This window comes from Hippoglossus hippoglossus, chromosome 8, assembly GCF_009819705.1.
Source record: "Hippoglossus hippoglossus isolate fHipHip1 chromosome 8, fHipHip1.pri, whole genome shotgun sequence".
NCBI classification, from domain to species: domain Eukaryota; kingdom Metazoa; phylum Chordata; class Actinopteri; order Pleuronectiformes; family Pleuronectidae; genus Hippoglossus; species Hippoglossus hippoglossus.
Window position 1 is genome coordinate 6,857,427 of NC_047158.1, and position 25,653 is coordinate 6,883,079.

Consider the following 25,653-nt stretch of genomic DNA (forward strand, 5'->3'; position numbering starts at 1 on the left):
AGTCATCTCTGATTTTAGTCCATTTAGTTTGTGCTAAAAGCCTCGTTTCACAGCGAGCCTGACAGAGATGCGAGCGTGAGTACAGTTTCTTCTGCTTAAACTGCTAATAAACAAAATGCGCTTTGAATCAAGGGGAACCTTACGAAGTCGGGAAAAAGGTGGATTGGCTTTGTCAAGCATCCACTGGTTTTCACACTTTCATCTCTCTTTGCTCTAAACTCTGAACCCTCTCTTGAACTTGCACCACCTTCAAGTGCAATGAAATGCATGTGAGTACAGGAGCTCAAAAACACTAAACCGACGAACAGGACAAACCTGTGTGGGGACCAGAGAAAAGGCCTTTTTCAGGATCATATTAGAGACATTTTTTTTGGTTATTTAAACAAGATATATGGTGTTGTTGTTGGCTTGAATCATATGAAAACATTTGGAAATTGTTATTATTGGAAGACGTTCATGCAATGATTGCTACTGAGCTCAGCACACGTACGTCTTAACTCTTGCCAAATCTTTTTAACAGGGGTCTGGGTTTCCCCTGTCATTCTTTTTAATAGTCTTACCATACTATGAATTGTGGGTAAAGTCTGTGCGAGGTCTGCGGGAGTTCAAAACGTCTGCGACAAAGCCCTGAAGCACGTACTGATTATACAGTGTGACAGACCTTCGCCCTTTGTGGACTAATCAGATCATGCGTGGAAGTCTGTGGGTCCTGCGACAGCGGACACCGGGATCGGACCGTTCACTTAGTCGCTTGCTTAACTGCGCTGAGATCAGTCGACGCGGCTCCGTGTGAAGCTGAAGGGATTCTCTAATAGGTTCTGTTAAGAGGCTCAGTGGAGTCGCTGGCTTCGGCCCAAGCACATTTGCATTCCTCAGGGGCAAGCTGTCCGGTATTATCTCTGCTCACTCCAACAGAGGCCCCTGAGATCACAAAGGACTTGCTGTGTCGGCCTCTCCTCACCCTGGCCCCATCATATTTGACGGAGGGGAGAGGCCCAACTTCAGAGGCACCTAATTATGCCAACGCCACAGCGAAGGATGCACCTGCAGACAACAGGTGTTTATCTACTTATCATGTGAGGAACCTTCCTTTCAGCCCAACAGGACACATGCAGGCCTCGACAGAAGCAGACTAAGTCTTGATTGAATCATATTTCACTTTGAGTCATACGGGAGGACGTCTCTGCGGAGTGCTGCAGAAATGCTCATTCTTTCCATCCCCTTAAGTTCTCTGAAGACACTTAAAATAACTCAACAGCAAAGCCTGTACATACATGCATGCGCTTGATGAATTGATGTGGTTGGGTTGAATTAATGAGCCTCCTCTTGGAAGATGAATGTGTGTCATGTGGCGTCAGGTCCTCACTGGAAAGCCTCACAGTGCCACGTCAGGGAATCTGCAGGTGTGTAATCTAAAATCTGAGCCAGAGGGGGGGGGGGGGGAAAGAAAAAGAAGGAGTATCTGCGTGGAGGCTGCTGCAGTGGGAGGGGGGGGGGGGGGGCTCTGCAGTGTAACATTTCTGTGTGGAGGATTAGGGTTGTTTGAGGGGAGATAAGACACGGCGGGATCACAGCGCTGTTAAATGCATCTGCCCGAGCCAGCAGAGGAGCAGCAGCAGTCCAGAGACGCTGCCAACATTCCTGGGGATCAACACCCGCTGAAGGCTCCCACCACTCTCCCCTGCTGCGGAGACTTGAAAGAAAACCTGATAAGGAAACCTCACAGTAGCCTCTTTCAATACTCCACCATACATTTTAATTTTACTCATGTACTCAAATTTGAGGTACTTTGTACTATACTTGAGTTTTTTGACCGTATGCAATTTTCTGTATATTTTCGCTACTCTTAAAATAATTCAGAGTTAAATATTGTATTTTGTTTTGGTATTATGTCTTTAATTACTTTTTAATGAATATAAATGATACAAGTCATATCTTATATAATTACTAACTTATATGAATTGATTGTTAGAGAATAATCAACCTATTGAAATCCCAAATATCATCTCCACTGCATCGATAACACATTGATACATCACTAATACAATAATCAATGGTATATTTAAAACATGAATTAAAAATTTCTTTAAATTGTCTTTTAAATCGGATGATTTTATGACATATTGTTTGAATTGCTGCCTTGTGAAGGACTTTCTAATTCTTATTATAGTAGATATTTATATGTGTATTTTGTATATTTGGAAACACATTAACATGGGCAATTATTTTTTGTCTACAGCTAATATGCTTAATTTTGTTACTAATACTTACTACTTAGTGCAGAGCTTTTATTTGTCATGTTTTTTTGCCTATTACTACTTTTAGTTGAGTAACGAATCTAAATACATCTTCCACCACTGTAAATCAAACTCTCATCTCTTTTTATAACTATAGCATTGTGTCACAGTATGTTGGATCATTTTGATACAGATTAAAATACAGTACAATATATATTTTGTAATCCATTAAATATACTTGATATTGATGCATTATTTATTTATTGTCCTATAATTCATTTTCAGCATTCTTATGATTACTACTGTTGTTTTTATTGGTGCTGTTATTATTAGTAACATTGTCACATCACTGTTGTTGTCATTTATAACAACCAGAATGACAGTGCTTGGAAAGAGTCACACAACCTGTTGTGGTCTCTTTCTCTCTCTTCTTTTCCCCTCTCCCCTTCTTTTTTGTCCCTCCCGTATTTCTCTCCCCTCACCCCAACTGGTCGAGGCAGACGGCGACCTACCCCGACTCTCGCTCTGTTGGAGGCTTCTTCCTGTTTAAAGTACTCATTGAGAACTGTTGGGTATCTAATATAGTTAGGTCTCAACCTCACGATGCAAAGTGCTCTGACCATGTGATGACTGCAGAACCTGTACAATTTTAAAAATCACACTTTTGATGAAAGAGGAAGACCATGAGTCTTAAGAGGACATCTGGGGACAGAGTCTCGATTTCCGGCTCTGTGCTGCCATGAGTAAGTGACAGTCTGGGGACTACATGCACAGGCCACATACCAGCATGACTAAAGAACATGCACTTAAAAAAAAGGATGTGTAAAGGTACGAGGACCTCTAGTGGTTAAAACAGGAAGTTCAAATATAAATCTTTATGCCACTGAATGCAGCTTCATATTTTAGGACGCAGGATAGAGGGTGAACGACTGAGTGTTATAAACTCCCAGCTGCACAGAGACATCATAGGGCAGTGAGCTGTCAGGTGCACCGATGGATGTAGCGTGTGCAGGCGCTGACTGGAGGGCATGTCTGCATTAGATGACATGTTCCTCTTCACACCTGAGCCAGCACACAACTTGGTGGCCTTCAGTCACAAGTGGGCTTGTAATTTGAAATGTATTGACTTGCTTTCAGTCGAGTATGAGACCCTCTCAAAGACCCCCATGCCCCCCACCCAGGCAAGAGAAATCCTCCTCTAATCTACGATCTCAGGGGAAATGTGGACTATGTCAAGACCAGTCCTCTGATCTAACACCGGACATAACGAACAGACCTGTTTCACAGTGTTTGTGTGCAGGTTTTTTTCTCCGGGGTTGCGGCAGTGTTTACAGAACGTGTTTGATTTTCAGGTAGCCACTGCCGGGGATAGGTAACATGCGGTATTAAAGGTCGAGGACAGAGGGAGGGACGGAGATTGATCGGAAGGATGAGGGCATGGCGGGGAAGATAAAGTGTAGACAAACAAGTCAGTGTCAACCTGCGGCATTTCTTTACACCGCACACACCCCTGCTGAGTTTGAGCACCAGCTGCAGATTTCATTGTTCCTCTGGTACTGATGTTTGCTCATGTCAATGAAAGGAGTCTAACAAGTTCAAATTTACATACAATCTTTATTCAAGGTCATAGACATCTCTCAAAGGTATAACCCAATAAACAGCAACACAGGCATTTACAATTCAAGGACAAATAATTCACTGTTACGATAACATATCGAAGGTGTTTCGCCTCTGAAGATAACTTTTCACCAACCTGTTGCCTTCAAGTCCGGTTGGCAGACCACAAACCATATACTCATTAACAATATTTCTATATTATATATACCTCAAACTAAACATGTCCATGTCAGCACTGATATTCTGTTCACAGTCTGATGTCAATGAGGCCTTTGACCTCTTTTCTTTTTCTCCATTATGACCAGTTTATGAAATGCAGTTTTTTTAGGACAAGAAAACTATGAAAATACTGCGCTGAGCATTTTCCTACTAAAATATCTTTGTTAAATTGGAAAATCACAAAAATAAATTAATCTACTCAACCAATACTGACCAGATTGAATGTCTATGGACAACATACGGACATCTTTAATACTTTGAATAAACACAGACAGCTGTACATATATATGCTGTGTGTGTATGAGAGACAGTGTTTTCCTTACATGAAGCAAAACAATTTACAAAACAAAACAGTTTTTCACGTTATATATCAACCCCCACACATTGATAAAGATTTACTTCTGTATTGTGATGTAAAATTGATCTTTTAATATATAATTTCAGCTTCATAAGATCATATTATAGTTTTTGTAAACATTTGCACTGTAATGAACATGAAATATAATCGTGTCATTTATAATATTTAAGTCATATGATGTAATGTTGATATGGATGAGGTGGAGAGGGATTTCTCAGGAATACTAACATATTTTGTCTAGAATATCTTAAAAACGGTATTAAACATATAGGGGAATGATGGTCTTAAAGGATTCCTCGCTTCTGTTTGCTAAAGACATATTTCTTGAACACCTGAACGATCCCTGTAACGCAGCACACTCTCCAGGCATAGATATGTTTGTTTTGTTTTTTTTGCGTGCTTTTAACTCGCAGCTCCACAGGGTAACGACAAAGCACGACACAAGCAGCTACTGTAAAGATACATCGCTATCAAAATGCTGTCGGTGTTAAGATTTTGGTGCTAAGTTCTCACTACTTGCTACAGTGTTTCTTCTCTACTCTACATATTACTACTTTTGTGATCCTGTTGTTTTGTCCGTAAGGTGTCTCTCCATAATAAAACTAGCTTCTTTCATTAACGGCTCCCCCAAAGGCCAGAATGTGCATTATTCTTTTTTTTGTGAATGCTAGCAGGCGGCGTGTTTACACATTGTAAACTTGAAGCTACATTTTCAACAGTAAGGGCCAGTTTCCTAGACAGGACTTAAACCTAAAGTTAAGACTTAGGTGGCATTTTAAACCAGACTGATGGGTTTCATAGATATAGCTTCGAATTTTCCTGCATTTAATTCAGTCTACTAATGCCAAGTTGAGGCTTCACGACTTTCTTCTTCAACGGATCACTGTGAAGTTCACAAAACACGACTTGCTGTCTTGTCATCGTGAGTTCATACTATACAACCAAGGAAGAAACAGTTTTTAGCCTTGTTTGTCCACGGTTTTGTTTAGTTAAAATTCCAGATACTTCAAAAAGTCCGGTTTTTAAAAACACAATTAACTATTCTAGATTTAAGCCTTCTCTTGGTTTAATTAAAATTCTCCCCAGGAAACAAACCCTTTAGACTAGCTACAATTTTTAGATAATATTAGCTTGATAGGTCACCGCTACTATGAGAATCAAATCTCTAATATTACGATAAATCTGAGATTTTTTTGAGTAGTTTTGTTTCTCAATGTTCATCACAAGGTGAAAGTTCGATTAGAGGTTGTGTTTTTCTGCAGTAACATGAAAGTCGTAACCTTTCAGTCTGCGACACACAGCTTCAGAGGACTGGAGAGAGCCGGGCAATGAGAGCTGCTGTGGGAGCCAGGTCTTGTAATTATTCCCACACTGACACACAAACTTGATGGCTGTTTCCAGAACTGTCTGAACGCTACATAAGCTCACTCGCTGCAATTAGCATCATAAACATTGTTGACTCACTGGTGTCAGAAGAAACAATCTTCCCACCACTACTGTAGCACTGTCTTTGGCCTCTTCACTGACCCATCATAAGCTTTTTGAAAAGTGGAATGAACCAGAGCTGTGGCGTGTGTGTGCCACGCAGCCCCTTCAGCCTCCCTGCTGCCATCACACCGGCCCGAAAACACCAACCCTCAGAATAAAGTGAATCCCCCCCAAAGCTACTTGTTGTTCCTCAATGATTCCCTTCACCGACAATAGGTACTACAGGATTTCTTTCACATCCTAAATAAGCTTTTTATGCATTTTATCCCCACAGTGTTTGTGAAGAATGGTGAAAAGTCTCGACACCTGTTAAACTCCCCTGCAACTGGTGAGGTATAGATTTAAACTCTGACTGGATACTATTGGATATGTAAGCTACTTCCACAAAATAGTTCTGAAATGTTAAATCTATCATATCAAAGATTATACAACAAAGATAACATTACTTCATTACAAAAAATAAAGACTAGTAACATTTAGGATCAACTATCCATTCAATTCTAAAATATAGCTGAAATGAGACAGCATAGGGTTGCACAGTGACAGGATGTTCATTTTCCCAGTAAGAAAACATCCCTGTTTTCCATTTTTTCTCTTCTCATTTTGGTATAATTACTGAACAAACAATAACATTGGAGAATAAAAATCAAATATTGTAAACATCGTACCAGTACAAAAGCACAGGTTGCAAGACGAGGTCAGAAAACACCGATGCAGGCAGCGCTGACGGCTTCTACTCCTCCTCCATCGACTTCTCAATCTCCTTCAGCCTGCGGACAAACTCCTGAGCCTCCCTGTCTCCGATGCGCGCTTCCAGCATCCTCATGATTGGCTTCTCTGGAGGGGAGAGCAAACAGATGAGAGTAGTTCTTACACCTGACACAAATACCACTAGATTAAATGGCTTTTCATGTTGTATAGGAGAAGTAATTGGAAACCCTGACCTACACCCTCTGGTCTCCAAAGAAGCCAATATTATGTTTGTGTAAAAGAAAGAAAGACAACATTCTGATATGGCCTGGAGCTATATGTACCACTGGGTTTACTGCGAGACAGGTGCAAAATGACCGGCTGGACACTCTTGCCGGCAGGTGAGGCGTTCGGTCTCCCTGGCCAGCAGAAGTCGCTGAGAGGAGCCATAGCTTCGCCGGCGAAGTCGTTGGTGGAGAGCCAGTCATAGTCCATCACAGTGAAGGTCAAACAGGCAAACCTGTGTCTGTACTGCTCAGGACTGACGTGGCTGGAAGAGACAGGAACCAAATCAATCAGGTTCATAGATGTGGAACATACCTTCGCCAGTCCCCTTAAAAAAACTCTTGGGTCTGGCCCAAAGTTAATACACTGTTATACATCCCCTAAACATGCCTGATTTTTGTCAAGATCCATGAATTATTCTTTAAACAAAAAGAAGCGAAATATGTAAATTCCTGTATCAGCCCCTGATCCGGATCCGCATCAAAATGTTTAAGGATTCTTCCTCGACCCATATCGCACCCTTCCCCCAAGTTTTTTGGTACCATCTGGTAGTTTTTGAGAAGTAATAATCACTGACGAAAACATAACCTCCTTGGCGGAAATAATTTAATAGATAAACATTACTCACAAGTAAAAGAGTTCATCAAACACTGGGTGCAGGGTCTTGAGCTTCACTTGCGTGCGTTGACTCTTGGCCATAGGGAAGAGGTGGTGGGGACAGAGCTCCACTATGACGAATGGGTCGCTCAGACCTAGTGACGACCAGAACACTAGAGTGAAAACCCAACTTCAAAACACCAACCTGTATTTGAGTCAGACGTTTTGTTTTGTTTTACCATTGGCGTCCAGTGCTATGATATCGGCAGCATGCAGAATCTCCACCGTCAGTCTCTGCTCTGGAGCATCATAGTAGCACTTGACACTGATTCGACCGAAACGAGTGTGTTTGAGTGTTTTCTGCAACATTGAGTACATGTTATAATACTTGCAACATATAAAAGAATATACAATTTAAACATTTCTTACCAGAAGACTAATCAAATCATGAAGGTATCATTGTAATCACTCCTTTGTATTCAGCAACTCTACATGCACATTAAAGTACTTCAGGCAATGATGCTGCACTTCTGGCCTTCTTGTGGCCCAGACAAAATGGACCGGATGGCAGTGTGGAAGTGTGGGCCACATCTGGGCCAAAACAATGTTGCTATGTGGGTAAAGTGAATGCAATTTAAGACCTATGTCAAGTACGACAGATAAGAAGGAATGTCAGAGTTCATGAATAACACTTACCCATAATTAAAGATAAGGTGAAGTAGCCTGGCAGAAAATAACCCTTAAAAAGCCACCTTATCTCGAAAAGCTACAAAGGCAAGTGTACTGTGATAAATTCTGACAGGGGTGTATATACATTGTCAGTTATCAGTTCTGCTCTTGTTTGTAGTTTTTTTTAATTATTAAACAAAACAAATTTTAAAGCATAGAGAAGTAGCCCTTAAATGAACACTAACATAATTAAGACCTACATAAACATATTAAGTATGTAATATCTTAACGTATTTAAGACATCTGAGGATTCTTAAGACCCTGTAGATACTGTGATGTTAAATCACTTGACAGCATCATCTCTTTAAAGAGCCTGGTAGAAGGGAATTTTACACTCAGAGGCAAAATAACAGAAGACAAAGTGTTGTGCTGTCCAATCGATACTTCTCTGTCCACTCTAGGGCTAAAATGAGACTGTCACCAGGTATGTTCAAACGCACTTGGTGGGAAATCTTCTCCAGATAGTACTGTTCAATCAGCTCGAAGGAGGAACATTTATTCAGCCTGAGCTCCTCGTCCAGGACCTGAAGTGACATGAGGACGGTCAGAAAGGGAAAGAGATAAATGACATGGGAGGTGGAGGCACATAAATCAGACCTGGGCTGATACACGACAAGAAGTCCTACCTTGTAGTCTCCACTCTTCATGTCTTCCAGGGAAAGACCCTCTCCCTTAGCGTGGAAGAATTGCAACGCGGCCTAAACAAAATGCAAAAAAAGTAAATTGCAAGCTTGTAGCAGCACATTCGAGCCTTTAATTTCTGACATCTCAGCATAGACATGTTGTTAACACAAACAGCATGGTGCCTCTGACAGGAGGAAAATACCAAACTCCAAACGCAGCCCACTCCTGTAACGCTTGCTTCTGATGCAAATCACATCCAAATACACAGCAGCTTCTCCATTGTCATTCATGTGGGAACTCTGCTCAGCACAGAACTACTACCTGGTGACTTTCCAAACATCTAATTTATGCTAATGATGCACGACATACTGAGCTAATTAAAGGATGATGATGATAACAGTGGTGATGATAATCATTACAGGGGTGACACATGTCTACTCTTCTTAGCTGCTGCGCAGTGGGAGAGAAGCTGAGAACAGTCACGAAAGAGTAATTTAAGATGAAAAAAATATTTCACTGAGCACTGACCTCCACTGTGTACTGGAAGCGGTTGTAAAACTCCACCTGCACGCCTCTGTTTTCTGTCACCGCGTCCAGGATCATTCGCAGGAGCAGCTCCCACATGCTTTGGAGAGCTCTGCGAGGCGGCAGAAACAATGACGAGACACCCACAAGTTTGTGTTTACCAGCGCATCCAATTACAACCCTGCACCCCCTCACTCAGCCTTGATAATAGCTTAATAATAATAACTTGTAGCACAAAACATGTTCAAAGGGTGTTATCAATGTTGCAAAGCTCACACATGCCTACACAATTGCAGAATGTCATTTGTTGAGCTGTCACAGCTTTCAACCGATACTTTTAAATGTATAAAAAATCTTATGTAGAGAAGAGGAGACCATAGCTGTGTCTCGGTTCAGGGGCTTAATCCTTCGAAGGCTGCATTTGAAGACCACATGCCTCACAGTGGCGCAAATAGGCTGTCCCACTACGAAGGCTCTTTTAAATGCGGCTGACTAATGCGTCCTTCTATTCCAGAGAAACAAAGGGTCCGACAGGTGGATCCTTCCTGGCCCAACGTACCCCAGGATTCATTGTGTTTCGGTGACAAACCATCTTTCAAAGAGATAATGGTGCCGGCAAGCGGAGGCACGTCCAAGACTTGAGTATCTCGCTTCAACTGAACCAAACAGTTAACGGTACACGTAAAAAAAAAAAAAAGGGGCATTTAAGCTTTCACATTGTGTCCAACTTCGGCACTGTTGCTAGGCAACAGCAATAAGGGCGGTAGTTGGTGACCCCGATCACAGAAAGATTTCGTCGTGGAACATTTCGGTTCAGCCTTTGCGGTCGGAGACCCATGAAGACCTCCTCCTTTATGGGCCTGAAGTAGGACACAGCTAATGAGAGGCATTATGTAGTTTAAGGATATATTTGTCAAGGAGCTGGAGTGACTTAAAGATTTTACTATTTTAAAGCTTTTTGTGGCCTGCCACCTCAGCATCTCAGGCCTTTGCCATCAATGCCCCCAGTCTTTGGAATAGACTGCCTGTGGGCCTCAGATTAACTGGCTCAGTATATACATGTGTGTGTGTGTGTGTAAGATCAAATCATTGACATCTTTAAGGAAAAAGTTGGCCAAAGTCAGAAAATCTACACACTAGTTTTAACAGTTTGATGCAATATGTAATGTGCAACAACTGCTGTGTTTTCTTTTGTTTCATTTATGATTTAATGATTTGGTGCTGGATGCTTTTGTAATTTGCTTCAACAGATGGAAATGAGCAATTAGACAGCATGTGTCCCAACTATAACCAAGAACAGTTGTGTTAACTGACGTGTACAAAAATAAATGAAGATATTTTTACAGGGAGGAGAAAAGAAGAACTACCTCGTCAGGTTCTCCTTTACAAAGTTTTCAGTGAGGATGCTCATCGTGTCTTGTAAGTACTTCATGAGAGGTGACACAGCCTGGGAGAACATCACATCAACACATATTACATGTACTGCAGGAAAGATCGCTGTGACAAGAAGGAAGGGTGCAGAAAAAATAAACACTGCCAGAGGCCTTACATCGTCGTTGTTGATGGAGTCAGGAGACAGGCTGATGTGCTGGATGTATCTACGCAGCTCGGGGAGCATCTGCACAGAAATAATCTCTCACACATGTGCACGCTGGTGTATGTGTATACACCGTTGTGCGCATATGGTATCCCAACATGCAGCAATGGATCATAAAAAGGACTAATTTAACTGAAACCCATTATTGTCATTTTGCATTTGGAATTTTTTTTTAATGCAGTGTGAAATACTTCTGTTTTCACATTTATAGTAGGATCAAATATATAAAACACCCATGTATCCAAAGATGTACTGTATATATATTTTTACTCTAATTTATAACACCTTTTATACATCTCTTGAAGTCACTGCTTGTGGAAACCTCACACCATCAAGGTATAAGGCATAGAAATTGTGTCAAATTGCTGCAGGTCTCACATGTTCAAGTGTGGCTAAACAGTAAGTGTTTACCTTGTCAGTGAGCAGCGTGATGAGACGCTTGGCCTCTCTCTGCAGGTCCAGGTCCATGTTGAATAGCTGCCCGTTGAGGGCCTTGTAAACCTGATCCTTCCCCTCTGCCCCACAGGACTCCTCCATGGCCCGCTCCACACCTTGCCAGTCCAGGTCTTGGGGCAGGCGACCCAGGAACACGCGCACATGCTCTGTGTTGTTCAGGGCGATGCAGAGCTAGTGGAAAGCGAGGAGGAGCCGAAGAGGAGAGACAGAGGGTAGAGGTGGAGAAACAAAAGAAGGAAAAGAAGCAGGGCTACAGAGAAGTGGAGGGATGGGGTGCGAATGTGAATGATTGGATCGTAAACAAATCTGTTCCCCAGTTTAGCCCTTTGCGTTGCCAGGGAGAACTCTCGCTGACATTTACTTCCCACGTCATCGTGCTCCCTCCCCCAGTAGTGTCTACAGGCATTACCTGCACTGTGAAGCTCTTGTTGTCTCGGCCCAGCTGGTTCCTCTCAATCTTGCGTGTTATCATCTCTGAGTAGCACACGGCCTCACTGCAGAAATTCTGTGGCGGATAAAATCACAGTCTTGTTACTACAGGGAAACACCTACTTTTTTTCCCCTTCTATTTTAGGTCTAATTCCGTTAAAATCTTTTCATTAATCCTGATTATACGTGTTGTGTCTTTTCTGAGTCGTGTTTGTGTGTATGCAGGATGTGAGTCAGGTGTGTGTCAACACTGGAAGTGGCACTCACGTCTGTCAAACGAGTGACAAAGATGAAGGCGCCTGCAGAGTCTGGCCAGGCCAGCTGGAGCCAGATCTCTCGCACCTGGCTGAAGCACGTCGCCACTTCCACGGCGGAGGAGCTGTGTTTGGCCTCCTGCACGGGTTCCAGCTGTTCGCAAAACACATGGAACATGTGCATGAATGAAATGGGCAACATTGTTTTTGTATGTGAAACATTTGCTTTTTTAAGATTCTGTGGTACTTCAATGCCCCATTTAGCATGTATAAGGTTAACAAAAACAATTATAAGCGGATTATTTTGTAATTTAAAGCCGCTATAAAGACATTTTTAAGTTTATTCATTAATTTGTCAGCTCCTCTGATGAAGTATCCATGACTAGTGTATTAACAGTCCTAAGCTGTATTCATATATTGTAGTTTTAGTAGGTTTAAGCACATCTACATCAACAGTTTTATCCATCTTGTATGAAATAAAAACCTATACCTGGATACTAAAAACAATTTAAAACAAACACAATATCAGATCTAAATTATTACATCCACCAAGGAAGATGTTTTTCACCACAAAACTAGGTGGAATGATGCAGTATGGGTCAGGGAAGAACCCATAGCATTTTAGTATGGATCTGGATCAGGGGAAAGATCGAGGAATTTTTATCTCTTTCTTTAACATTGTGAGTTAAGAGATCTTATTTCTCAGGTATGCGATTTACTGAACGCCATTCTAATTTTCATTTGCATCATTTCAAGTGCAGGTGTCTCTTACTTGGTCTGTTTCCACTGCTTTACGGATCCTGTCGCAAGATCTGTCGTGAATGATCTGCAGCCACTTATGAATCGAGGACTTGAACCAGTTATGGAAGACCGTCAAGGCCAACATTTTAGCGTCCCTGTCAGAGAAGAACACATACCTTTTTTATTTGTTGTGAAAAATCCAAGGCTGAGTTTTCAACTTCCTGCTGACATTTCAAACAAATGACCAACAGACAGAGCCTTTTAAGCTGCTATGTGAACAGTCATTAGTTGAAACTGATAACTCACTTGAGTGGAAGAAACTCCCGAAAGCCTTTGAGGATTTTCAAGGACATGAAGAGCTCAAAGATGGTCTCTCCCATTGTTTGAGTCAGCTTGGAGCTCTCCTGCTCCAGGGTCCCACACACTCGCTCCATTGCTACATTTACGTCATCAGCTACCTGAAGGTCGAAAGAATTTAACTGTGTTCGAGTATGATGTGTCAAAGTAACAAAAAATACAGTGTGGTGGAATATATTTTTGACTTTTCACATACCTGCTTCTCCAGCTGTCTGTATGATATGCTGAAGAAATCTACTTTCACAGCACTGTGAGAATAAAAAACTAAAGTTGAAATGGCCATAGTCCAACAATGCAAATCATGTTTCTATGGCAGGGAGCAGAATAAGTTTTATTGAATTTACAGTATTGTTATTCACCTGTAGAAGAGTTTGTTGTAGATCTTCTGGGCCCTCTGTATGTCTGCAACCACAGCATCCACCACCTGAACCAGCTTCTTCAGCTGCTCTTCCAGGGTCTACATTAAAACAATTATACAATCAGCATCCTGTATATCAATTCAGTTCAAAGGCACAGTCACTACAAATAAAAAAACATATACATATATATGATTTTTGGCTGCAACGTGAGTAGATGAGTGAATTTTCATTTTTGGGTGAACTATCCCTTTAACATTAATCAGTTTAAACTTACCCCATCCTCTGGTTTATAACGGGCAATTAAGCTCTCGTACCACTCAGTGGCTCCTTTCTGTTGAAATAATTACACAAATTAAGAAGATTAGAAGGATTAATTAAGTATGTTTGTATAATCAAAGCCTATGAATTTGTTGAACACATATAACAGCAGCATAACAAGCATCTAGTTTTCCTGCTTTATCACAAACACAACAGCAACAGCAATATAGTACATTATTGCACTTGGTAGAGATACGCATCGTGTCACCCTTACTTTCATAAAATGCTGCAATAAGAACCATCTGCGATAGGACATTTATTTATAGTGCAGCACATCTCCACATGGCGGGTTGAATATGTTAATTGTAAAATCTAATGTCAAATATAATGTTTTTTAAAATTGCATATTCCATTGTTACCTTTACAGCGGTAGTGATGTCCAGATGCAGTTCATTTCGAAGAGGACACACGGTCTTAAACGCCCGCATGTTTTGCATGTAGCCAATCCCCCTGGCATACACAGACAGGAAGGAGCATTACAAGCCAATAACCAAGGTCATGTTGATGCTGCTTTCATGTCATACACCAACATATTATTTTTTAGAATTGAATAAGGACAAAAATAGCTAGAATATTGCAAAGGTATTTCAACTTTAATTATTGTATTTACTATATAAAGTATGTCTGAATGCTGTGAGCTACAATATACTTGTGGGCTCAGACTTTTTCATGGGGACCCCCACAACTCCTATTATGGCTAGGGTCCCCACAAAGTGAGGCATGCAAGAATGTAGGTGTGTTTCTGAGAGGTCGAGACGATCTTCTTCGAGGTATCGATCACTGGGCAGAGCTTGATTTCTCCAGCAGCATGTGTCTTCAGTAATTAGCTGATGTTACTGGCTGGCATTTGTGTATCTTCAATGCATCATTAATTTGGTGAATTTTCTGCTCAAACGTCAATTTTTTTTGTTTGATGGAAACTAGAAGGTGAGGACAAAAGATGGTGATTTCAGTTGATCCAGAGTAGGGTATCTCAAAATCAAATTTTGCACAGACTATCCATGGTCTCCCATGGATTGTTTATACATTTTCCCTTGGTCCTCACATTGTACATGACAATGTGTCTTGAAAATGACTGTATGGATTTCCAGGATTTCATGTTCCCCAGAGGATGAATGCATATGATTTTTGTGATTTTCCCTGATCTAAAAGTCTCACACGTACATTTTATTGGTGGAATGGAAGCATTATATGATTTAGAGAATAAAGTAAAAATATATACATAGCTTCTCATGACCAAAATATGTATAGCGTTAAGCCAGGAACAAATCTTTAACATCTCCTTTGATATGAGACATTTTTCAGCATTGCTGCTCGAGTAAGTAGCAACAGTGCTTCCACCACACAGTGTGACTAACTGGCTGTATTTTCTCAGTGTTTGTTGGTGTGAGAGGTTGAGCGTGTCCTAATATGGCAACAAGGGCGGGTGCGTGATGTGATGGCAGTGTGACTTTACCTCAGCATGAGCTCGTAGCGTGTAATGGCAGCAGCACTGGTGCAGGGGAAAACCTGACGCATGTTCTTCATCAGGCACAGGCAGTGCTCTGTGTACAGCCTGAAGCTGTCTGACAGCTGCCTCTCCTGGACACAGGAAGGGCCCTCAGTTATAGCTTCAAGTACACTGGCTGCGAGGCATTTTTGGCCAAACCAAAAACCTTGATGAATGTCAGTGACGAGCTGAGCTAATGAGGTGACTGTTTCCACATGATGAAAGGTGTGTTCCTACTGTGAGGCCAATGGCAGACAAACATACCAGGTCTCCCCTCACAGCAGGAGGGTCCCAATCTGCATCGATGGTCCTCAGGAGGCGCAGCAGCAGGGAGTAGCACACCCTCTGGGTCCGGTGGTGGCTGCTGTAGCACTGCCAGCGACTGTGTTAAAAAAAACAAAACAAAACAAAGTATTTACCTTTTGCTTGATGCTGAGGGTAACATATCTGATTTGATCAATTTTATTCCTCCATTAACACTCACATAATGGCCTGTTGGAGAGGTGACAGATCAGTCTGCACAGCATGGTGAGTGAGCACCGTCCATCCTGGAGGACCAACCTGTCCGTTCCAGTTGTACGGCTCCTTCTGGAATCATATGTGGATGTGGAAGATTATCAAGTCATTTCACTCATCACATCTAGTCATTCAGTCATTCATACATCAAGAACTTTGGTTTATTTTAGAATGTGGCACGTAATCAAGAAATACAAAATATAAACATAAATGTAAACTATAACTACCTCCAATAAATGGTGTATGTTTTCATTGCTGTTTGTGTGCAGGATTACATAAAAACGACTGAAAGGATTTTATTGTGGAACGCATTCACTTTTGGAGCTGATTCAAATAATGGGGCAGATTCAAAATTTATTTTCACTTTCTTTAACATAGTGAGATATAAGGTATTTCTTTCTAGTTACAGTACATTAGAACAAAAAAATCATATATATTTTCTTACAAATCTAGAGTTGAAGAAGGTGATACATAACAATATGAAATTCACTATATGTCTATAGAAAGTATGTCCTGTCTTCTACTATTTAGATTTTACACTGGAAATGTCCTTGCAGTTAAAACAAAGCCTAAGAATTTCTAATCCAATTTTCGACCCCTGGAGGCCATGCTGTTTGTGTTTTGTCCCAGATGAAAGGCAAATCAACTGATTAGATAAGGCTATCTTTAAGCTCAAGTGCTTTTAACACAAAAATAGCAAATTAAAGTTATTCAATGATTTATAGTTTTTTTTGTTAAAGTAGGTCATGGCAAAAAAAAACCCCAAAAAAAACACAAATAGCTTTAGACTGTTTGATAAAATCTGGAGGAGACTCACCTTAACATTAGCATGTTCATACTCCACAATCTGACTCAGCAGTTTCTTGTGAATAGAAACATTAGAATCCTTCTTGGACAAAGTTGTGTCTCTCTGATGGATTGAAAAAAAAACAACCATTAACATTAAAAGTCGCAGGCTATCATTATCTACACTAAAGAAGATTTTACACAAACCTGGTTGGTGAAGAGCTTCAGCATCAGGTGACATTCTCCCTGAACTTTAGACGCACTCGACCGAGGCTCCAGCTTGAACCACGTGTCATAGCCGACAACAGGAATCTCCTGCAAGAGGGACAGCAGCCTTAATCATTGGCACAGGCACACTTCCAGGGACAGCCATATTTGAATCCTTCAGTCTAATTGAGGTCGTGCTAGATTTGTCACAGCAGCTCGGCACCTCTGACTAGTGAGAGTTAGTTTGGAAGTTCTCCCACTTTGAACACTCACGTTCAGAGGGATGTTAATGCATCCGAGGAAGTCATCGGCGTTATCCTCGGAACCCGATGATGCAGATCCATCGGCACGCATGGACTTGGCAATCTGCTTGAAATACCTGACAAGAGAGAAGCAACAGGCATGGAAAAGTTTCTCTTGCTTGTCTCTGGTTGAGTCCCTAGTATAGTTATAATCAAAGAGTTTCATTTTTTAGGCATTTAGCTAATGCTTTTATCTGCAAGGACTTACAATTAGAGCGACAGCAAAATACGTTTCATTTTCTAATGAAAGACAGTTTTTTTGTTGAAATGAAAATTGCACATTTTCCACCCAGCATTAGGACCTTTTGTCCCTCGGCTATTATTGGCAATCTCAGGTTTTCATTTGACAGTTGTGCCATTTACTGATCTTTCTATGACATGCCTGAACTCTGTGTTCTCTGTGTGCACAGCTTTATTGTCAGTGGGCTTTCCTATATGTCAGTCTCTATTTAAGGTGAAAGGCCAAAACCAAATGATCTCTTAATTAACCAAGAGGATGGTGTCAGGTTTTCAGTCTCTTCATTTATGAAGTGCAACATTTCACTTGAATCACATGGAAATGACCCTTTGATTGGGAGGTTGAATGATTCATCATTTGACTGCCACAAAGTTATTTGGATGAATCAATGAATCACCAACTTATATAAAGTAAACTTGTGAACAGCTGCCCTACAGCCCTTAGATAAGTTTAGATTGATCGTAATTCAGGATCAAACAATACAAGTTTCCTCTACCTGCCCATTCCTCTAAGTCCACTGACTTCATTGAGCTTCTTGCAGGCTTCAGCTACAGACACGTCATCGTCGTGATCCCTGAAGAAGAAGAGTCACATGTCAGATGTTATTATTACAGCATCTCATTTCGGGGAGGAACACGTTTCGTTATCTTTGTAACAATTAACGGAACCGAGAGGTGACGTTCTGCAATCAAGACCCATTGTAGCTGAAGAAAAGCATCAGCCAACTTCCAATTTAGAGCTGAGACATCAAGATTAAAAGACAACTGAATCTTTATAGTGATAATGTTCACACTCAAGGACATTAGGGATAAAAGTGTAACCAGAAACAGTATTTGATCAAGAATTAATTCAATGTTATTGCAAAATAAAAAAATAAAAATGTTGAAAATACCTTTTGAAAATACTTGAGATTGTGTTAAAGACATTTATTGGATGTTACCCGTTATGCATAAAAGAAATCTAAGCAAATTTAACAATAATCTAACACAATATAAAACGTGTTTGTCCCTCTGGGATGGTGATGTATGAGGAATTCAAGGTGTCGTCCGTGCACAAATCTTACCATATGTCCAGATGTAAAAGGTCATTGTGAGCATCATCTATTTCACTGTAAGAATAAGAATCTCCATGAGTAAACACCAACAATAAACACCTTTCATGGTCCTTACACAGAGTCAGAAACGTGTTGCACTGTTCACGTAACTGACAGCATCGGGTGTTAAAAGTGAAACTGTGAATCCCTTGTGTCACACATATAGTATCACCACGTCCTGCACATGGTTAAAAGGTTAAACGGCTGCACTCACAACACAAAGTGCTCGTCCCACACCGGGTTGAGAGTCTCTGGTTTAACCTCTGTCACGTGGATACACCTGGCGGGTAGCACCTCCTTGGTGCTGGAGCGCTTCTCCAGTTTCTCCTTCCTCTTCCTGAAGCTGAACTTTCTCTCCTTCTTCTCCTCCACCTCCCGGGGGCTCTGGCCCACCAGGATTCCCAGCATGCAGTAGGGGTCACTGTAACCTGGCAGGCCACAGTGTGACACAAAGAAAAGGTCAGCACACATGTGAAAGGGATGATTATGTTACGGCAGCAAGAAGATGGACGCCGACACAGTTACAATAAGGGTTTTTTTGGGGGGGGAAAGTGCTTGTCAATCAGACAAGCTCAGTGTCCTCTTTTAAAGTGATTTTCATTAATCCATTGTCTCCAGCATTAACTTGTTTCCACTTGTAATCACACAGCATGCATTTTCTGTTATAATGTCTGTGAAGCACTTTGGAAATTTGTTTATAACCTAAACAAAGTGTATTATTATTATTGTTATTATTATTAATAACCTTGCGGCAGAATCAGTAATAATTATCTTGTTGTGTATATTATACATGTGTCCAAAATATTACACTTCAATTTTATTTTATTCAGCTTCTGATTGATGAGAAAATAATTTTACTAAACGAAAATACTTTTATAGAAGAAATGAAACCTCTTAAAAATCAAAATATATGGAAATAAACAGAATATGCTGTAAAGTGAATCTTTAAATAGGAAAGCCCAGTCATTTCCCATTTTAGGGTTAAGTCATAAGAAATAAACTTAATCATCCACTCTGAAACTGATTTTGAGAAACTTTCATTTCTTTTCATCATGACACTAGAAAAAGTTCATAAGAACCTTGATATTGTACCAATCATGCATTTTATTATCTCTACAATATAATTTGTGTTATTACTGCAAAGTGCAATTATCTGACGCTATTGCTATGATTTGCTGAAGAATCTATAGTGTTGGGTGACAGGAGGTGAATCACTTGAAGATTTATTGAGTGAGCGCCATTTATAAACTTATCAATCCACCATTGTTGCAGGATAAAGCCCATTTCATTTTGTTTTCCCATCAGTTACGTCTTATTTAATGCTTGAAATATCTCACCATTCGCGTCCTTGGCCATCAGACTCTTTGCTTTCAAAACAGAAACTCTCAAGGAAAAACTGGCTCGCTGTGGAAAAAGGAATTTACAGGCTGTTCAGTGAGAAACAAGGTCACACAGTGAGTACATTACAGTGCATTCCCCTAACGTGATGCTCTTGTGACTGTCTAAGTAAATATCAGCGTGCATGACTAAATGAATGTACAAATCTATTCTGCTTTGCTTTACCAGGTCACTTACAGCTTTGTGAGTCAAAAAGCAGGAAAAGTCGGCAGTAACAGCGAAGGCAGCATAACTGTAGATAATGTTTACACGGCCAAACATTTTCAAAAAGCTATACAGTTCTTAACAGATACATCTGCAAAGTCCCTGGCAGTCAGGCGCAGGTCTTATATACATCAAGACTCCAAGGGCATTATAATGTACTCCAACTGTGGCTCCAGATCTGAAGGCTCTCACCTTTTTACTACTGCATATATCTGAATATATCAGAGGATGCACTGAAACGGTGGCTTCACAACCAATGTGTAAGTAATGTTTTCTAAATCTGCACTTTATTTACTTTATTATTACTTTATTAACTCAAGATTATAACTGGAGCTGATTGACATTTACCATGAATCACACCGATATTTTAGATCCCAGCAAAAAGCAGTATTATATTGACAATGATGTTGGAATTCAGAAATGTAGGAGTATTTTTTTCTATTGTTCCAGGCACCAGTTGATTTCCATTCATTTCTCTAGTGCAGCATATTGAAATCTATCAGGAGACTCTTTGCTTTGAGAAAATTAGCTTGATTCCTGTAATCAATGTCACCATTACAGTTTCAATGTAATATTAAATTCATTTCAAATTCAAAGATGAACAAAAAACAACACTAATGTGGACTTAACTCAAATAAATTAAGAGCGTATTACAACACCTAAAATTAACCTCTTTTTTTCAACTGCAAATATCTAGAGAGTCATATGTCTAATCAATAACGTCATATCTCAATTATGTAGCACAGAATGGAAATTTACATTTGTACCCCAAGTTCTCCCACAAGCACAAAAGCTGATGAACAAGTGTGAATTTCCATGCCAGCAGTATGGATGAACATTTATTGCCATGACAATATGGACAAATGGATAGTGAGTCATGTACACATTTTCTCACATTGGCTTCCTGAACTTTCTGGAGAATGATGTCATGTTCCTCTTCGCCCATATCGAACACCTTGTAGAGACGACCAGACACCAGAAAACAAGGGTTATTATATATCTGTATTGGCATGATGGAAACACTCTGCTTTCTCAGAGCCACAAATAATTCAGACATGTACTGACAAAAATCCTATCAAAGGTCAGTGAAATTCCTTTATGAAATCATTGGATCCGAACACACGCTCTTCACACCTTGAAGAAAGAAGCCATGAGAGGCTAAGAATCCTTAGCGTGACATCCGAATGAAGGGGATATCACGGCTGAATATCAGGACTTGCTGTGACTCTGCTTTGATGTTTAATCGGTTTAGCGGCGAGAACATCTGCTCAGAGTTGTACAGCAGCACAACAAATAAGACTGTGAGGGTCCGTGAACAGTGTGCTGGATGGATGGATAGATTAGATAGATATATAGAGAGATAAAATATGTAGATAGATGGATTGATTGATTAGATGGATACTAATATAGATAGATAAGATAGATAGATTAGATAGATAAAATATAGGATAGGTAGGCTCGATGGATAGGATATATAGTATAGATGGATATATAATAGATAGATCAAATAGATTAGATAAATAAGATGGATAGGACAGATGGATAGCTACCTTGAGCATGTACGTAAACAGTTCTTCGTCACTTTTCACGTGTTCTGCCGAATGCACTCCGACACGGTTGACCACGGTGTACACAGCCTCCTCATACAGCAGGTCCAGCTACATGAAAACACGCTCCACTTAATAACAGCCCTTCAAAAATAAAAGCTCATGTTCTTGTTACTTCATGCTTTCTGCTCTGCTGCACATCAGAGGCAGGGATGAAAAAAAAAACACCACTGAGTTTTGTTATTGTGACTTTTAAAATGTATTCCCTGCTGAAATACGATGGAAACAGCGAGGCTGAGCTGACGCACCTCTGTCCTGCTGATTCTGTCCGCGATAAAGGCCTGGTCCACGTGCTCTTGGGGCGGCGGCACTGTGCAGGCCCCTCTTTGGCACTGTGAGGGGACAGAACCAGTTAAGACAAGGAAAACACAATTTTGTCAACAAGTAAGGTCCAAGTAAAGAATTGTATTATTGTATTTATCATCAAAACTTATATTTATAATATATATATACTTATATTTGAAGTTATGAAAGCAGATGTATGCATTATTTAAAAAATGCATACATCTGCTTTCATAACTTCAAACATCTTTACATTTGATAGTGTTACATGTGTTTATGTGTAGTTCTCCTACCTCCGCCAAAGACTTCATGTTTCCGCCCCTGTCCATTTGTTTGGTTTGTTTCTTTGAAAGTAAAATTGAGCAAAAACTACTCGACAGAATACCACAAAACGTGGTGGAAGGATGTGGTACAGGTCAGGGAAGATCCCATTCAATTTTGGTTCGGATCAGGGGCGAGAATGATTCATGGAGCTTGATGAAAAAAAATCAGGCACGTTTAAGGGACTGTTGGGGCTTGGCGGAGGTATGCGCTCTACTGAGTGCCATTGTAGTTTATCTTACATTTTCCAAATATAAGAGGTTGCCAATGCTACTTTGTTAAGTTATTGTCTACATCTGGAAAATGACAATACAGAATCTCAAAGCTTATCAAATACTTTTTATGTAAAATTTTTACGAAATGCACAACATTTAAGCACTTAGAAGAGACCACTAGAATCAAATATGTGGTGATGATGTTTGTTGTACTTTGCTTTTTGCTTAGTTCTTTTTACTCTGCTGACGTGCATCAATTTGGAACTGAAGTCAACACGCTCGCAGCAAACATGTCCATAAAGCAACTTTGCCTGGTTGGCAGTGGCAGCAGGAGGAGCTGAACATAGCCACTGACAGCAGCTTGTCACAGCTGAGCCTCCAGTCCTCAGAGCACCCAACTCAACCCGGCCCTTCTGTCCACTGACGTCATTTGGGCCACGGCGGTGGGCCCGAATGACAGCGGCGGGACGGCCTACTCGCTACCTGGATGTGCTTTAATATATGCAACAGACAAGAAGGTAGAACTTTGGGTGTGGGTTACCTCAGCCTGGGCAGCCCGCAGCATGTTCTCCTGTTTCTGAAGGACAGCATTCATACGCTCAAAGAACTCTGCACTCTCCTCGGAAATCCTGCCAAGAAGAGGGAGCTGATGACAACTCTAAAAATAGAGATTAAACACTTGGAAAATGTGAATATATGAGAAAATAAGTGTGTGTGTGTGTGGGGGAGGATTGGATCAGTGTGGCATCAGAATGTTTCTGGATAGTAATTAAAAACACAGTGGGTTTCAGTGACATCCTGTTTACAGACACTATGGTGGAGCATCTGTCAATAAAGATGATCTCTCTCCTCCTCATGATGAGCTACTGAGACTCCATCGCTTGCAGCTCAGCTCTTTATCATCTTATCAAACGCCGTCTTATCTCACGCCCCATCAAAAAAAAGCAAAGCCGGTCAGGACCAAAGCTGTGAACGATGCGACATGTCTTCACTCTGCATGAACCAAGTTAATCTACTATGATGAGCAGAGCTGTGTGCGAAATGCAAATGATGTTTTCTGTTTCCTCCAGGTGTGAGTGAATCCCCGGACTCCCGCCGGCCCCAGTTGTCATGGTGATACAGGCACATTCAGGGGGAGGGGGAGTTAGCTGGCTCAACACCTTGGGAATCCCCCCACCACCAACCACCACCACCACTTTCACCCTCACCTCTCCCTGCACCCAAATCTCTCACCAGGCAACTTCCTTCCCAGCCCGTATGGAAATCGTCAGGGCTGCTGGGAGCAGCTCTGATGTGTTTCTGGATCGGCCATATAACTCCTCACCCCCTGTAACCCCCCCTCACTCCCACCCTCCCAGTCTCCTTCTTCATCTCTCAGCCATCCCCACAACATTATGCAGAAGAGCTCGTCCGCAGAGGCCCCGTCACGCTCCTTTATTAGCGTCATTGCATCACAGCGGGCATGTGGCAGCCCATCCCAGCACCCACTGACTCTCACCAAGGCGGGGGAGCGGATGGCAAACCCCTGAGGTATTGATGAACACTAATGGCAGCCATGCTGGGAGAGTTGGTCGGGTTTGCATATGGCTTCAAACCCACTAACACATGAGAGGTGGATTTATTCATCAAATAGCAGTAGTTGGTTTTTTAATCTTCACCCAAATATTTAACATGTATATATTACATGTTTCAATCTGGCTTTATTTACCTGATTTTAATGTGTAACAGTAGCCAGTCAGATTTAGCCTCAGCTCACCCTTAAGTTTGGCCTGTATCATTGATTACAAGGCCAAAAAACTTGATGACGCTAAGGTGCACGACTGAAGTTATGTCCCTAACATCTGCTAACCTATACTAGTTGGCAACTTAATTTGTTTGGAAGACCTTCAAACATTCACCGTCTTGTCGTATATTCTAAAATTTAAATGAATTTGAATCAACTGAATAATATATACAATCAACTTAAAAAAGTATGTGCACTAAACTTACATTTTTTGTGCAAAAAATAACATTTTGTAAATTCAACCTAACAATTTTTGCAGTGCATGATATATTCTGGATTTACCAGTTACAAAGACTTACATCATGCAGGTTGCTTTTGTGAGACTGACCCGCACATATTCACTTTAAAGATGAAGAAGTCCAAGAAAACCAGCAAATATTTGGATGAAAGAAGCTCGAGCCGGTGAGTTTTGGATATTTGAACTAAAAAATTACTTAAATGGTAGTTCAATAATGAAAGATTCATTTTATCTCCATCAAATGAACTATTGCAACAAAGTCAGGACTTTACTTATAGCTCCAATGGTGTGTGTTTGTTGTTTTTGCTAAATACCAAACACACAAAATAGAACACGAGTTGTTATTCTCATCTGAAATACCTCAGTCAGTGATGGAAAGCTTGAAACCACATAGTCGAATCTAAAATCTGTCAATGACCCCCCCCAAAAGCTGTTCCACTGAAAAAGAGACCAAGTGTTTTGTTTTGTTTTGTTTTAAGCGCGCCTATTTTCATTTGCACATCTAGTACAAATAAGCTTCAGTTGATCATAATACTCGCAATATGAGACACTCAATTCTTGCCTAATCCATCTTAAATCACTCAGGGCATTCTTCCATCCAGAAATCTGTCCCATCTTCTATCAGTCAGACAGCTTGAGGATTTGTCCGGACAGGCTGAGATCTTTTTGTTTCTGAGTTTTGAGACGACGTATTTATGAGCAGAAATAAACCGAACTCATGAAAATCCGATTCATTTTCATTTAAAACATAAAATAAAATGCTGCTGATATCTTTTAACCTTTCGCTCACACACACACACGGTACCAGAATAACAAAGTGACTTGATGTTGCTAGGAAACAGGTCCTTCAAATATTCATTCAAACACTTCAATTATGTCTCCCCATCTTTAATCAGAAGGAAAAACATAAATAAAAAGGCAAACATGGTGAACTCGCTCCATCTGATCGAACATGTTTTTAAAACAGCACTCACTGGGAGAGGGGAGGTGACGCGGGCCCCTCACTTCAAACTTCAACATAATATGGCAGTGCATACATAGTAATTAATAGAGCAGGCATCAATGTCGTGTGCAGCATGAAAGACAATGTGACG

The 25,653-nt window shown here is 40.8% G+C and overlaps 1 protein-coding gene across 1 annotated transcript in view; it reads right to left on the reverse strand.

Moving 5' to 3' along the window:
- Positions 1-3,831: 3,831 nt before the first annotated feature.
- baiap3 (BAI1 associated protein 3) overlaps positions 3,832-25,653 on the reverse strand; it is a 37,257-nt gene continuing 15,435 nt past the window's right edge. Inside the window, exons 3-34 of the mRNA XM_034593661.1 lie at positions 23,080-23,167; positions 21,969-22,052; positions 21,664-21,771; positions 21,009-21,068; positions 19,849-19,915; positions 18,726-18,939; positions 18,482-18,526; positions 17,915-17,992; positions 17,152-17,257; positions 16,879-16,986; positions 16,703-16,795; positions 15,854-15,957; positions 15,634-15,751; positions 15,337-15,461; positions 14,240-14,330; positions 13,837-13,893; positions 13,563-13,660; positions 13,400-13,451; positions 13,153-13,304; positions 12,878-13,001; positions 12,119-12,259; positions 11,832-11,927; positions 11,378-11,593; positions 10,919-10,987; positions 10,737-10,816; positions 9,373-9,481; positions 8,847-8,918; positions 8,661-8,744; positions 7,731-7,851; positions 7,523-7,646; positions 6,954-7,159; positions 3,832-6,756 (exon numbers count right to left, since the gene is read on the reverse strand). Of these exons, the coding sequence (XP_034449552.1) occupies positions 6,653-6,756; positions 6,954-7,159; positions 7,523-7,646; positions 7,731-7,851; positions 8,661-8,744; positions 8,847-8,918; positions 9,373-9,481; positions 10,737-10,816; positions 10,919-10,987; positions 11,378-11,593; positions 11,832-11,927; positions 12,119-12,259; positions 12,878-13,001; positions 13,153-13,304; positions 13,400-13,451; positions 13,563-13,660; positions 13,837-13,893; positions 14,240-14,330; positions 15,337-15,461; positions 15,634-15,751; positions 15,854-15,957; positions 16,703-16,795; positions 16,879-16,986; positions 17,152-17,257; positions 17,915-17,992; positions 18,482-18,526; positions 18,726-18,939; positions 19,849-19,915; positions 21,009-21,068; positions 21,664-21,771; positions 21,969-22,052; positions 23,080-23,167 (3,394 nt within the window). The 3' untranslated portion in view covers positions 3,832-6,652. The remainder of the gene's footprint in view (positions 6,757-6,953; positions 7,160-7,522; positions 7,647-7,730; positions 7,852-8,660; positions 8,745-8,846; positions 8,919-9,372; positions 9,482-10,736; positions 10,817-10,918; positions 10,988-11,377; positions 11,594-11,831; positions 11,928-12,118; positions 12,260-12,877; positions 13,002-13,152; positions 13,305-13,399; positions 13,452-13,562; positions 13,661-13,836; positions 13,894-14,239; positions 14,331-15,336; positions 15,462-15,633; positions 15,752-15,853; positions 15,958-16,702; positions 16,796-16,878; positions 16,987-17,151; positions 17,258-17,914; positions 17,993-18,481; positions 18,527-18,725; positions 18,940-19,848; positions 19,916-21,008; positions 21,069-21,663; positions 21,772-21,968; positions 22,053-23,079; positions 23,168-25,653) is intronic.